Source organism: Rousettus aegyptiacus, unplaced genomic scaffold, assembly GCF_014176215.1.
Source record: "Rousettus aegyptiacus isolate mRouAeg1 unplaced genomic scaffold, mRouAeg1.p scaffold_m13_p_6, whole genome shotgun sequence".
Classification (NCBI taxonomy): domain Eukaryota; kingdom Metazoa; phylum Chordata; class Mammalia; order Chiroptera; family Pteropodidae; genus Rousettus; species Rousettus aegyptiacus.
The window spans coordinates 17,101,537-17,116,359 of NW_023416309.1; the positions used below are offsets into that span (position 1 = coordinate 17,101,537).

At 34.4% G+C, this 14,823-nt stretch overlaps 1 protein-coding gene across 1 annotated transcript in view; it reads right to left on the reverse strand.

Annotated features, from left to right (window-relative positions):
- Positions 1–388: 388 nt before the first annotated feature.
- The window catches only part of LOC118603875 (kinesin family binding protein), a 32,217-nt gene continuing 17,782 nt past the window's right edge, over positions 389–14,823 (reverse strand). Inside the window, exons 4-7 of the mRNA XM_036222952.1 lie at positions 14,568–14,751; positions 11,857–11,941; positions 5,206–5,321; positions 389–1,838 (exon numbers count right to left, since the gene is read on the reverse strand). Of these exons, the coding sequence (XP_036078845.1) occupies positions 963–1,838; positions 5,206–5,321; positions 11,857–11,941; positions 14,568–14,751 (1,261 nt within the window). The 3' untranslated portion in view covers positions 389–962. The remainder of the gene's footprint in view (positions 1,839–5,205; positions 5,322–11,856; positions 11,942–14,567; positions 14,752–14,823) is intronic.

Consider the following 14,823-nt stretch of genomic DNA (forward strand, 5'->3'; position numbering starts at 1 on the left):
GTGTTTATCACATGTATGTAAATGTTACAGAATCTTAAAGCTGACATAGTCCTAAACTTCCCGAAGCAAATTAACTGGCAAGCCAACATACAGAGCTGTTCTCTATCAAATTCTACAACTGATCTTGATTTTTGCACTGGAAAGGAACTCTATTTCAATTCTGCATTTCTTAAAATGACATATGTTAGCAATATTATTATGATATACATATCCTTTTTCAACAGGGCTTAAAGGTTTATAAATATGCTACAACCCTATGATGAGAAACTGCAGCCAACAAGATTTTAATGTCTTTTATCTGTGCAATGTTACCAAAGAAATATTATTCTCCGGCTTCAAATAAGGAAATACCTTTGAAGTATCAAAAATCAATTCTTACAAGAAAACAGAAGAGTAACGGGAAGCTTTTATTAGTGAAACAAGTCAATTTATTATATTTCCAACAAGGCCTTTTTCCCCTATAAATGAGACAAACTACTTTACAATACTTTACAACAACATAATTTAGTTTTTTAATATTTTCAAAAAGGAAAAAATTAGGGGGAATTTAGGAAAGTAAGTATTTGGGGAAGAATGACTATAGCAAGTTACTTTTTCAATTTTAACATAACAGGTATTATACAGCATATTTCCTATTAAAGAATCCAAGTATTAGACAAGAAAGAACCTACCTTTAGAAACTGAGGTAGGAAAGGTTCATATTTAAATAGGAAACAAGCAATCTAACATACCAATTACATCACTTTAACAACAAGGCAATTTACATAATTAAGTGTAAATTATTTATGTTGATTAAGGTCCTAGTAAAGATTTAATTGGTCTGACTGTATCTCAAGTTCGAACTGTACTCATCTGGCTATAAAAGTAAATATCACAATGGAATTGGGCCTGTGTGACTAAGGGAAATAAACCTCTTCAATATTGCACATTCTTTTCATTTAAAAAAAAAAAAAAAAGGTTTTTTAAGCCAGGGCCATTTTTGTTCTGAATCTCTCCATTTTTGTTGGAAGAAGACTCACCATCTCTTTACTAAGTTCTAGTTCAACTTCTATTTCCTGAGCAGCCTCGGGGTGCTTTTCACAGTAATCAACAATAAATTTGTAATGTTCCAATGATGTTGCCAAATTTTCTAGCTCTTTCTTGGGATCTGAAGTGATAATTTTGCCATAGAGACGGGCAACTCGAAACTTAGCTAACATGGCAGGGCGAAGAACATCTTCCCCTATATGCTCAGGAAATACTTTATTTGGGTCTCTCAGAGAATCTAGAAAGAGCTGATAGTACTTCAGTGCTGATTTATTAAGATTATTTATTTTTTTTACGATGTGTGAATCAGGATCCCTCAGCTTGTCAGCAATGGCAACCTTCAAATCCATCATATCATAGTAAGCATGTGCAATTTCAAACTGAATCTGTCTGTTGACCAACAGATAATACTGTGGATTCAGGTCCACAATTAGGGGCTCTAGCATGGCTATTCTACGTTTGTGCATCTTGCACCGTCTCTCCATGTCAGTTTCAAAGAATGCAAGCACCTTAAACAGAGCACTGTGGTCTTGGACAACTTCAATATGGTCAGTGACATAACCGTCAATCTGAAAGAATTCTTTTGCCTCAAAGACATAGTGCTGACCCAATAGGAAAAGTTCTCTGGCTTCATCAAAATCTAAAGGCCTCAAATAGCTCACTTTCTCTTCTACTGCAGAGATGGCATCACAGAGTTCACCAGTTCCAAACTGCACAGCTTTTTTCCTAACACTTTCTTCCTCATCCAGTTCTTTTTTCCTTAAAGCTCTAAGTTCAGACTGTTTATCAAGATCGAGCTCCCCGATGTTGTCCTGAAAGAAAAAATAAATTATGGTTAAGGAGGACATCGATCTCCTGCTGTCAAATAATATTAAAGAAAACTGAAGAGTAAAATAAAAGAAAACATTCTTTCTTCCTAGCCTGATTGAGGGAGGTATTACAATCTTAAACATTTTTAAAACTTCTTTCTTCTAATTATATTCCAAGGATGTTACAAATATAAGAAATTAGAAAGTACTTAAATAGATAAACCACTTACATACTTTATTTATTCCTCTTTAAGGAACTAAAACTCATTCATAGTTACTCCATCAGATAAGATAAATACATATGAAAGAACTTTAAGAACTATGAAACATACATGTAATACATTATTAGTAGTATTTTAACATTAGAGTAAAACTGCGATTTAAATCCTAAAAATGTTTCACAGACATGCCATTGAGATGAACAACAAGATGCTCATGCTAAGTTACTTAATGAAATGTATTACAAAGAAATGCTCTAGGTCTTTTAAAGACATTAATGTGAAGACAGAGTTAAATAAATCTACCTTAGTAGTTAAAGTTATCCCCCCTACCTCCTGGGGCAAAAAAAAAAAGCTAAGACAGTTAAAATAGAGTAAGCTTATTCTCCTCTTCTTGGCCAATAAAATGATCAGATCCCTCAATGCTCAGCTCCAACTCCTCTTCTTCTTTTCTCTTGATGTTGTCTCTCTAGACCTACACTATTCAAAACAAGAGCCATGTGTGGATGGCTACCGAGCACTTGAAATGTGGCAAGTCCAACAGCGATGTGGGCTGTGTAAAATAATGCACACTCAATTCTCAAGAAATTTTTGTTTATTCCAAGAAATTATTCGTACAAAAATTAAGAATTTAAAAATATCTCTTACTTTTTTAATGTTGATGACATGGAAAAATGACCATATTTTTTGATATTCTGGGTTAAAATATATGTAAATAAAATTAATTTCACCTGCTTTTTTCTTTTTATAATGTAACCATAGAAAATTTTAAATTACATACGTAGCTGGTATTCAATTTCTATTGAACAGCAGCACTCTGGACAGGTGACTACATCCACACCCAAGGCTGCAAATGCTATCCAAGTCTACAGTTACAGCCTAGACCTCTTCTCATGCTCCACACCCGAAACTACAGCTTCCTCCTATATGACATCTCCTCTCAGAAGGCTCTAAGGTACCTCATCCTCAACATGTCCACAGTGGAACTCCCATTCTTCTTCAGCAAGTGGGTTCCTATTCTAGTGTTATTTTAGGGAAGGACACTCCATTGACATGGACAGCCAGCAACTTAGGGGAATCATCCTTGAGATGCCCCCTCACCTTTCCCCTTCACTCCACATCTCCAATCTAACACCAAGACCTTAATGTTTTGCTTTCTAAGTACCCTGATTCCATTCTTTTTTTCCCTTCCATCTCTCCTGCTACCATCCAAGATCAAGTTTCCTTCACATCTCACCCAGACCGTCCTGGTGGTTGTCTAATCTCCCTCATTTATTCCTGCTTTCCCTCAATTCATTCTTTATTCTGCTACCTACCTAAGTGACTGTTCCAAAAACCCTTTAAGGCTTCCATTCCTTTGAGGCCCTGCTACTTCTAGCCCCTAACTCTACTTTACATCACATGCTCTCACTCTGCTCCAGCCTCACAGGCCTTTGTTCCATCCCTTCTAATACCATGCTCTCTATGCCCTAGAACTTTTAAACATGTTGCTTCAGCTCCATGGAAAGGTGCTGCCTCTTTTCTCTAGTCTAGATAATTCCTACTCATTCCCAGAGCTTCCTTCAAATGTTACTTCTTCCTATTACATCTTCTTATATCATGTATCTCTCTTTTGTGGAATTTATCAAAGTTGCACTTTTACATGAAGTCAAAAATGAGGTCTATTTTTGTTCAACATAATACAATAACTAGCACAGAGCTAGCATAAATAAGTACTTAACTAAATAAATTTGTGTATGTTTTTAAGTTGAATTAAAGAAGGCTTTTCAGATAAATAAACAGATGATCAAAGGATGAAGTTAAAGTAACCAAAAAAGGTCAGATTAAGAAAAATCTGAGTAATTTAGTAGCATGGCAATTATCTGAGTTTAAAGTAATCAGGTAGTAAGTTCTTCTAGTGCCCAGTCTGGAAAACATTACCTAACTTCAGGATAAAAGTTAAATCATAGTGTACTTTGCTTGACTCAATTACTTTAAATGCAGGCCATGAATTTCAGTCTTGTTTATATACTTGCTTCCTGGCTGCTTGTTCACTTACATGTCTTCTTGGATGCTTTGAGCAGAAGAAACCTGACAGCTCTTCCTGGCTCCAACTTCTCTAGATATAAAACTCCCTAGTTCTTTTCCCTACTTCCTTTCTTTCCTAAATATGTCTCATATTTATCCTCCACCTCTATAATGTTCTCATTTTTCTAAGTCCTATGATTCTGAGGTTTTGTGCTTTGTTCGGTTTTATTTTGTTTCGTCGTTTCACAAGGTTCTATATTATTTACTAGTAAAAATTATTATACTTTAATACATGCAAAAAGGGGAAAAAAGCATAATAACTCCTTCGGGACAGTCTGTCTACACATAGTATACTGCATCCAAGTGATTTAGTTTCCTGTTTAGTGGTTAGAAACTAGGGTTCAGTATGGATTGATGATGATGATGATGATGATGATAACGGTTAATATTTATTGAAGCACTGTCTCAGGCACTGTTCTCAGCCATATGTGTGTGTGTGTGTGTGTGTGTGTGTGTGTGTGTAAAATTTAGCTCTCATAACAACACTATTAAGTGCATGCTATTTTTACCTCCATCTTGTGAGAAAATTGAGGTACACAGGGATTAAGTAAATTGCCATGAACATACAGCTACAAACTGGCAGGGCTGTTTCCGAATATATTTACCTTTACAAAAATATACATTTATATACTGTGTACAGTATACAAAGATCAGTAAGAATTGCTTATAGTCTAAAAAGAGGCAAAGGAACATGAACAGGGATATTACAAAGCAGAACTTAAGTGACTTAGGAAGGTTCTATGGAATTTAAAGGAGGGGGTGAAAATTGTGCATTTAATAATTATGTATTGAGAACCTGTTTTGCCTGGAGACAATATAATATGAATATGATACAGACCCCACTTCTCAGGGAATTTATATTCCATTCAAAGAAAAGTCACTAGGAAGAAGTGGTATTTGAGATAGGTCTTGAATAAGTAAGATTTTAAAAGGCAGAGATGGAGAAAGTAAGAAATATTTATGAGAGCATTCTGCACACCTTGCACAATAAACATGCAGTAAATTCAATAAGCATAATCTCCATTTTAAGCTTTTACTTACAACCTGCTCATTTAAGAAAGAAAAGGCAACCGTGACTGCGTTACCTGCATTGAAAGTTGGGCATTCTGCATGAGAGTCAAACAGTATTTGATCCAGCATCTTGCTATTTCCCCTTTTCTTTGATGATAAAGCTCTGGCACATCTCCTTCAGCTTCAGCAGCTGAAATTATAAAAATTATTAATCTAAGTTAATGGTCACGATTATAATTTTCATTGTGTGCTGCATTCTTTCTTATATTACTTTTTCTTGATTATAAAAGTAACATTCTCCCTGAAGCACTGGGAGAAAAGCACACCCCAAGTCCCTACCCCCCAGAGGTACTCGCAGCTATTATTCTTCCATATTTCTTTCTAGTTTTTCCTTATGTATTATCTATAGGTGAAAACTAAAGTCATAATTTTTATTCTGTTTTGAATATAGCTTTTTCTTCCTATTTTATACCATTAACACTTACTCATGTAATTATCAACTCTTTAACATCTTTTTTAAGTATAGCGTTGTATATAATTACATAGTTCCATACTTAAACCATCCTTCTAATATTGGGCATTTGTTGTTTCCAATTCTTCTATTACAAACAACTCTAAACAGGAAGATTCCTGTGCATAAATCTATCTAGATTTTTCCTTAGAACAGATTCCTAGAAGTGAAATTTACTGGGTCAGAGTCTACACCATATTAAATGTTACATATTATATACCACCAAGTTATTTTCGACAAATACTCTAACCAACAATGTATCAGGCCACTCAATGAAAGCATTCTGAAAACACTAAACGTTGTCATTTCTTTTTAGCTTTCCATTTTGAAGAGTAAAAAAATATATTACTGGTGGGCTTTTTCTTTTTTGGACAAAGGCCTCTTAGATTTCAACCAATCTACAATTCATAAAAGGAAAAAACTATAGTTGACCCTTGAACAACATGGGTTTGAACTGCATGGGTCCACTTAAAGGCAAATTTTTTTCAATAAATATATTGGAAAACTTTTTGGAGATATTCAACAATTTGAACAAACTCACAGACAAATCATATGGCCTAGAAATATCAGAAAAATTAAGGGTATGTCATGAATGCATAAAATATATGTAGATATTAGTTTATCATTTACTATCATAAAATATACACAAATCTATTACAAAAAGTTACAATGTATCAAAATTTATGTACACAAACAGCACTGTACTTGGTGTCATTTGCAGTCAAGAGAAATGTAAACAAATGTAAAGATGCAGTATTAAATCATAACTGTGAAATTAACTGTACATACCATAATATAATAATAATTTTGTAGCCTATTGCTCTTGCAGTGAGCTTAAGTACTGCAAGTATCTATTTAAAACACTGGAATGCTAGTCATCTCTGAGCAATTTCTCTCTCCAGTAAATTGCATACTGCAGTAAAAAGTGCTCTCATGGTTCTCATGTATTTTTCATCATGTTTAGTCAATACTGTAAACCTTGACGAATACCAAGGGACCCATATGAAGTGCCATGAATGATGCTGAAAGTACTCCCAAGAAGCAGAGAAAAGTGTAACATCACAAGAAAAAGCCTAATTGCTTGATATGTACTGTAGATTGAGTTCTACAGCCGCAGTTGCCCACCATTTCAAGATAAATGAATCCAGCATAAGGAATATTGTTTAAAAGAAAAAGAAAAAAAGTAATTCATGAAGCCATCACTGTAGCTACATCAGCAGGCACAAAAAACTTGCACTTTTTGAGAAATACCTTTTTATTCATACTGAAAATGCAGCTTTTGTGTGGGTAAGAAAGGCTTACCTATAGACGGTTATGATTCAAGAAAAAGTGAAGTCATATGACAATTTAAAGCAAAAGGAAGGTGAAGGATCTAAAGCTGAAGAATTTAATTCCAGCAATGGATGGTCTGATACTTTTAGAAAGAGGTTTGGCTTAAAAAATGTCAAGATAACAGAGGGAGTAGCTTCTGTCAAACAAGAGGCAGCAGACAAGATCCTAGATGCCATTAAGAAAATAATTAAGAAAGGATATCTGCCTTAACAGGTTTTTAATGCAGACAAAAGCACCCTACTCTGAGAAAAAAAAAAAAAAAAAGAAAGAAAGAAAAAAGTCACAAAGGACATTTATTAGGACGAGAAGAAATCCCTAGAATTTAAGGCAGGAAGGGATAGCTAACTGTTTTGTGCAAATGCAGTCAGGTTTATGATCAGGAGTATCCTTATCTATAGCGCTGCTAACCTCTGAATTTTGAAGGAAAAATCCAGCTGCCTGTCTTTTGTTGTACAATAAGAAAGCCTGGACAAGAACCCTTTTTCTGGATTGGTTCCATTGATACTTTGTCCCTGAAGTCTCCTACCTCTGCTTTCACCTCTTCCACTGCTGAGACGGCAAGACAAACCCTTCCTCTTCTTCCCCAGCCTGCCTACTCATCATGAAGACAGCAAAGATGATCCTCTTCTATTTAATGAATAGCAAATAATCATCATGTTATATAGTTAATGAACTTAACTGTTCTGTACATGTGTCTTTGTGTGAAAATCTAATAACTGTATGGCAAAAACTATATGAAATGTTTTTGTGATTATAATTGCCTGAGTATTGTGAAGAAAATCATAAGTGAGATCATTCAGTTTTGTCTTTCTCTTCTAGGTCTGATATTTCACTTAGCATAATGCCCTCAAGGTCCATTCATGTTGTTGCAGATAACAAGATTTCCTTTTTTTTTTTTAAAGACCATTGTAACAACTTATTTTTTTTCACTTCCTAAAACAATTTTCACCCCTATTAAGAATGCATGTCTTAAGTACTTCAATCACCTTATTAGAAACTAATGCCTATCATCATGATCTCAGGTTTGTTCCCAAACATAATACTGTGGGGTTAATTTTATCTAAGACTTATTTCCAAGCATTTCTAAGGCTGCAGAATCCCTCAGCCATCTCCAGCCCATAAAGAGGGTTGGAGAGGCATGAGGTAGGGAAGGGTCAGGTCACTGGTTTGGCTCAGTGGAGTTAAGGGCTTGGAACAATCCTGCTTGGGTTTGAATGCCGGCCCTGCCCCTCACTGTATGTGTGACATTGAGCAGTTGTTGGACCTCTCTGTGCTTCAGTTTCCCTATCTGTAAACTACAGATAGTAACAGTGATTGTCTGAAAATGTTAAGAGGATTTAATGAGATGACGGCCATGAAGAACTTAGGTGAGGATCTGATACATGTAGGTGCTCAACACTTATTAATCCAAGTGGACTAATACAAAGATCATCATACAGGTTTTTAGAATACTTACTTTAATTAAAATATAAATTCTATATTTCATGTCTACAAAATTCTATATTTCATGGATCCCCATGAGGTGATTGAAAGCACTTTCCTGTAATTGTTTAAACATTTGCTTTTATCACCTTCCCTCCTTTCCTGTGGTCTTTGTTAATGAAGAAATAGTGCTGAACAGGTTAAAGTGAGTATAACCCCTAACCAATTTGTCAAAAATTCAAATTTAGTAGAATCTAAATTGAAATGGATTTCTCATGAATTAAAAGTAGTCCTGAATGGCAAGCATCCCCCAAAATAACATTCAGAATGATGAAGGTGATTTAATGAAGGACCAATTATTTCATTTTGTAATGAGTCTCATATACAGTTTTACAAAAATATCGTTACTTCTGTGAAAGGAATTGCCTTTTGCAAGGAAAAATTTATTTTAACAATTTTCATAGTTTAAATTATTTTGGTTTTCACTAGTATTTTTAAAAAGTCCTTTTTATAATATGAAATAACATTTTCAGTCACCATGTTTGATTTACTGCAGTATTGCTATTAATCCACATGCTCTCGTAGTCTTCCTTTTTCAGCAAGGGTGTGCCACCAACGACACCAATGCCAAGCACGAGAGTAGCACTGCCCAGCTCTACGAGGAGAGAAGCGAGTCACTCACCTTGCTTCACAGAAGCACCCCGCTGATGTAACTCAGTGACGGGTTGGATTATCTCCTTCAGATGAACATACATTTCAGCAGAAAAAGTTTTAACCTAAACAGTAAGACTTTCTACCTAGATTCTCTTACAAGGAAACAATGTACAGTTGATCCTCATTAATCATGGTAGTTATGTTCTATCAAGTTCCTGTGAACACTAAATTATTGAATGCTGAAACACTGCTCCTAGGGGAAATACAGGATTAACTTCCTATGAGCTTCTTGTCACAACATTTTTGTCGACTAATCAATATATAATCTTATTTTACATGTGTTTGTTTAAAGACACCTTATTTAATATAGATGGTTGACTCATTAACATTGACTTCAGCATTATAATTTGTGCCTGAATGAAGTTTTCTAACACTATTTTCTCTATAAACCACATCATAGCCTTTATGTGCTTAGGACACTAGATAGCAATTCCGCACTACAGTTGGGCGCCATTTAAACAATGAAATCACCAACAGAAAGCACAAAAATGTGGCACTAAATAGACACATAAAGGACACTTGTTTTACACTATGAGAGCTGAAACATGAAGGTAGAGCGCTGTCTTGTTCGACCTCAACTGGGAATGTGCACTTCAGGCAACTCAAACTTTCCTATTCTGTGCATGTCTGCAAATGACCACAGAAGCACCTTGAGTAGTGATTTTGGGGTTACAAATAAATTGTAGGAAGTAGGTAAATTTGCAAATATGTAATAATTTGGAATATGGAATTATATGGAATTTACGAATATGGAATTCATAAATAATGAAGATTGACTGTACTTTGGAACCTGCACTTATATGTAAAATCCTTGATCTTTCCTTTTCAGAAATGGCCTATGGATCTGAGTTCCTGAATTTCATAAGGTTTGAAAACAAGAGTTACTGGATTGATACCTAAAAAAACATGCTCAGGGGCCCTGTGTAGGCATGTTACAGGTTTTTATAATGGAAAGTGCCCATCTTTTTAAAAATTGAGCTATAATTAACATAAAATATATTAGCTTCAGATGTACATGATTCAATATTCGTATATACTGCAAAAATGTTCACCACAATAAGTCTAGTGAACATCCGTCACCATTGTTACGAATTTTTTTTTCTTGTGATGATGACTTTTAAAATCTACTCTCTTAGCAACTTTCAAATATGTGATACAGTGTTCTTAACTATAGTCACCGTGGTGTACATTACATCCCATGACTTAGTTATTTCATAACTGGAAATTTGTACCTTCCCCTAAAAAAGATTTCCTTCTTTTTATGGCTAAATAATATTCCACTGGATATATACACCACATATTCTTTATTCATCCCTTGATGGATACTTACATTGCTTCTATATCTTAGCTAAGGTAAATAATGCTGCGATGAATGAAGGGCTGCAGATATCTTTTCAAGTAAGTGTTTTTGTTTCCTCAGATATATACCCAAAAGTAGAATTGTTGAATCATATGGTAGTTCTATTAACTTTCTGAGAAACCTCCATACTGTTTTACACAGTGGCTGCACCAATTTACATTCCTACCAAAAGTGTGCAAGGGCTCTCTTTTCTCCATATCCTCACCAACATTTGTTATTTCTTGACTTTGATAACTGCCAATCTAACAGATGTGAGATGATATGTCATTGTGGTTTTGATTCACTTGAATATAAATGTTAACCATGATTTGTAAGACTAAATAAAATACTATAATTAAAATACTAGATATTTAAACACATCACTTACGCAGTATTCTAACCAAAAATGTATACGGTAGTCCTTCCTTATCTGTGGTTTTGCTTTCCATGGTTCCAGTTACTCAAGGTCAACCATGGTCTGGAAATATCAAAAGGAAAAATCCAGAAAAAAGCAATTCATAAGTTTTAAACTGCATGCCATTCTGAGTGGCGTGATGAAATCTCATGCGGTCCTGTTCCATCTCTTCGTACAGTGTACCCACGCTCTGTATATGCTAACTGCTGTTAGTCACTTAATAGTGATCTCAGTTATCAGATTGACTGCCTTGGTATTGCAGAGCTTGTGTTCAAGTAACCAACCCTTCTTTTACTTATGCCCCAAAGCGTAAGAGTAGTTTAAACTTTATCACAGGTATGTATGTGTAGGAAAAAACATAGTATATAAAGGGCTTGGTACTATACATGGTTTCAGGCATCCACTGGGGGTCTTGGAATATACCCCCCAGAGATAAAGGGTGATTACCATAATCTAAAACTTAGCATAAGAAAACATCAAAACATAAACTGCTGGAAATTCTATAAAATGACTGCCCTGTATTTTTCAAAAACACCTGTGATTAAAGAGAAGGAGGCTGAGGAACATTCCAGATTAAAGACTTAAAGAGGTATAACAACTAAACGCAACTGCAATCTTGAACTGGATTCTAGTACTAGAAAAAAATTGCTATAAAGGGCATTATGGGGACAATTAATGAAACAGAAATATGCATTATAGAAAAAAGAATTGTATCAATGTTATTTCTTATTCTATGATTATGTAGGAAAACATTCTTATTCTTTAGAAATACTGAAGTATTGAGAAGTAAAGGAGCCTAACATATGCAATCCTCTCTCAAATGGTTCAGAAAGAAAAATACGTTATTGCAAATGAGGCAAATATTAAAAATTGGTGAACTGAGAAGGGCATAGTGGTAGTTTTTTGTTCTGTTCTTGAATTTTCTAAAGCTTAAAAATATTTCAAAATAAACTTTAAAAAGCTATATATAATGAAACATGCACTAAACTTACTGTCATCTGTGATTGGGATCTTTCCAGTCTGACCAAAAATGACGTTAGCAGCTGATAAACAGTGCCTGGCCTCCATAAAGCATAGCTGTTAAAGTAATGAACAAGAGTAAATGCAGTCATCCCACAGCCTTAGTTGCAAATGATACTTGCATAAAGTCTTTGGATATGGGAAAGTCTATAAAATCGGGTAAAAACCATTGAGACCCTGTATTGTACAGTTGCTGAACATTAAGGTATATTAGACATAATAGAATATTCTCTGGTTAAAAAGCTTCCTCAAAGTGGTATAATGCCCCCAAACTCTTAAATAATCCAAACTGGCTGAAAGGCAGCTGCTGATTGAAAGTCAGTTCTCCTCAGGTAATAAGTATACAAAAATAGCTATCATTGCAGACACAAAGCGCCTCAGACCATCTTTAGTCCAAAGAGCCAAAGTTCTATGCATGATAAATTCTTAGACCATTTAAATTCTATTAGAGAATTTAAAGATTTTTTTTAGGTCTAAAGATCTCTTTTATATTCTACCATTCAAAGGCAAAAAGAATAAATTTTGATACAAAGAGATTCCTGTCTTCTAAAATCTTTGGAATTTATAATGAGACTTCCCACCAAATTCTGAAGCCAACAGAATTCCACAGGTAAAAACTTTATATTGCTTTACTAACACACTTAAAGGCTTCATAATTCAAATCTGGGCATGGTAAACTTCTCAAACACTTAGAGAATATCTCCTTGTTAATATAAACATGTTGCATTTGTCATGTGAGTCTCAGGATCACTCAGCAAAAGTACAAAGTTAAAGTCCAACTTTTAGTTGGAAGCCACCCTCATTAAATATAATGTCTAATTCATATTAGTAATATCTGATTTTGCTAAGATGATTTTTAATGGTTGGCTATGACTTTAAAATCTCGGCATTAAATGTAGCTTTCCCTTATGGGAAATTCAGAAGCCATCTTGAGGACAGCTGGGGACCATATGCAGTATTAGCCCAGTAACATCTATAAATCAAAACCTTAGTGTTAAACCTCAAAACCAAAAAAGTTAGTTTATATAAAGCAGCTTTAATTGTCCCTCTACAATCCCTTATCCATAATTATCACTTCAGCTTTTTTCAGGTTGGCTCTTCGAGAGCAACCACTACTATAACAGAGAGTGCCTCAGGCCCTGTAGGTGGCTGGTAAATGTGGGACTTTAGCACTTGCCTGGTAGGGATTCGCCAAGTAGCAAAACCTCATCACTGGAACCAGGTGAAGATGAAGGTGATATAAATGACAATTGGTTCTTTAAAAAACATGATTCAAATCTCTCTCTTTGCAATATAACTTAGTTTTAACAAAACGTACAAAATATTTTGCTAAGAAAATAAAAGCAAAAACAAATGAATAAAAGTATAGGGTGGGGGAGGGACCCATGAAAATAACTGCATGCTCCATATAAGCAATGCTTAACAACTTTAAATTTTTAATTACACTTTCAAAGAATGTCTAGATGTCTTAGTATTATTAATATCCATGTTGTTTTAAGTGTTAACTAAAATTACAGTAAATATGTAATTTTAAAGTTGCTAAACAAAATAAGAGGCCTCCAAAAGCTATAAAAAAGGTGCCATAAGCAGAGGCACCAGCTAACTTTTTTTCATGATGACTACAATGAAATGGATTCATGAGAGTTAGATTTAACTGAATGCTCTGATATATGCAGTAGCATTACTTATACGCTTGATCTTAGACCAAAGTCCTAGAAATGATGCTGCAGTCACCACAGCCCTTTCTCTCCTGCTAATAGCTTTTCTGAATGAAATTCCGTGGGACAATACTTTAAACATAGGGTGCATTTACAGAACCAGCACTAACAAAAACCTTAGAGAGGATAAAGGCCCAGTAAGGAAGTTACAGCAGCAGGTAACCAGAGAGATCTAAGAAGGAATTCTCATAAGCAAAGAATTACCACAGTTTCGGAGAGGCTTGTAAATCAGAAATACAAATAAAAGTAACTTCTATTGCTGAGTTATCTTATTAAGGATTAATAGAAAATCAAGCTGGTAAAGGTGGTTTAAAAGTGTTTTCGCATTAAAAATTCTTACGACTAAAGGAAGAAATAAATAAATTAAGAATATACCAACATGATTCTGAATAATTCTAATAAACGACTTAAAAGCTCAAATTTGTTCCTGTGTAATATTCCAAAAGAAGTTAAGACCTAAAACTCTAGAACTAAGCAGAGATATTTCTAATATAGAAAAATTATTATAGAAGAGTTAATTCTAAAGAATAACTGAAATGCATCACATGCTTTTATCAAAGCCCACATTTAACAGTCAACTTCCTCAGACAAATTCTCAGTTACCAGATTACCATTGCCTAAAGTTTTATCTACAAGATAAAATCTGCCATTTAAGGTAACATCTCACTAAAGTGAATTGAGATAGCATGCTTATATCAAAAAAGAATTGATCTGAGGTAACACGTAATTTTATGGCTAGCAATATGTGAGACAATGATAAAACAGTATTTTAAGACCCAAAAGGATTAATGCAACAATAGCTACAAAATTGTACACTGGCAAATTTTTCTGCATTTTTCTGTCTAGTTTACATCATAAAATATAAGATACCTATTTTTAAAAGAGGACGTTTTCAAGGTATTACTGGTTCTATTTTTATATATGCTATCGGTAACTCTGTTAGATCACTACTTTGAAAAGCTTACCTTATTGATGTAAAATTGTGACAAGGTAGCAGCATTAATGGCCCACTCTATAGGGTGGTAGGCATTGTGCTCAAGCTGGCGTTTTAGAGTACTGTGGCAATAATGAGCAGCCTTTTCAAACATTTCCATATGCTGGTAGACTTGAGCCAAGTAATACAGGTTATGAGTATAAACTTTCTCAAATCTATGAAGAAAAAAAGGAAATTTCATATACATTTATCTTGATATGTATCTTTCATATTTATTAGGAAATTTC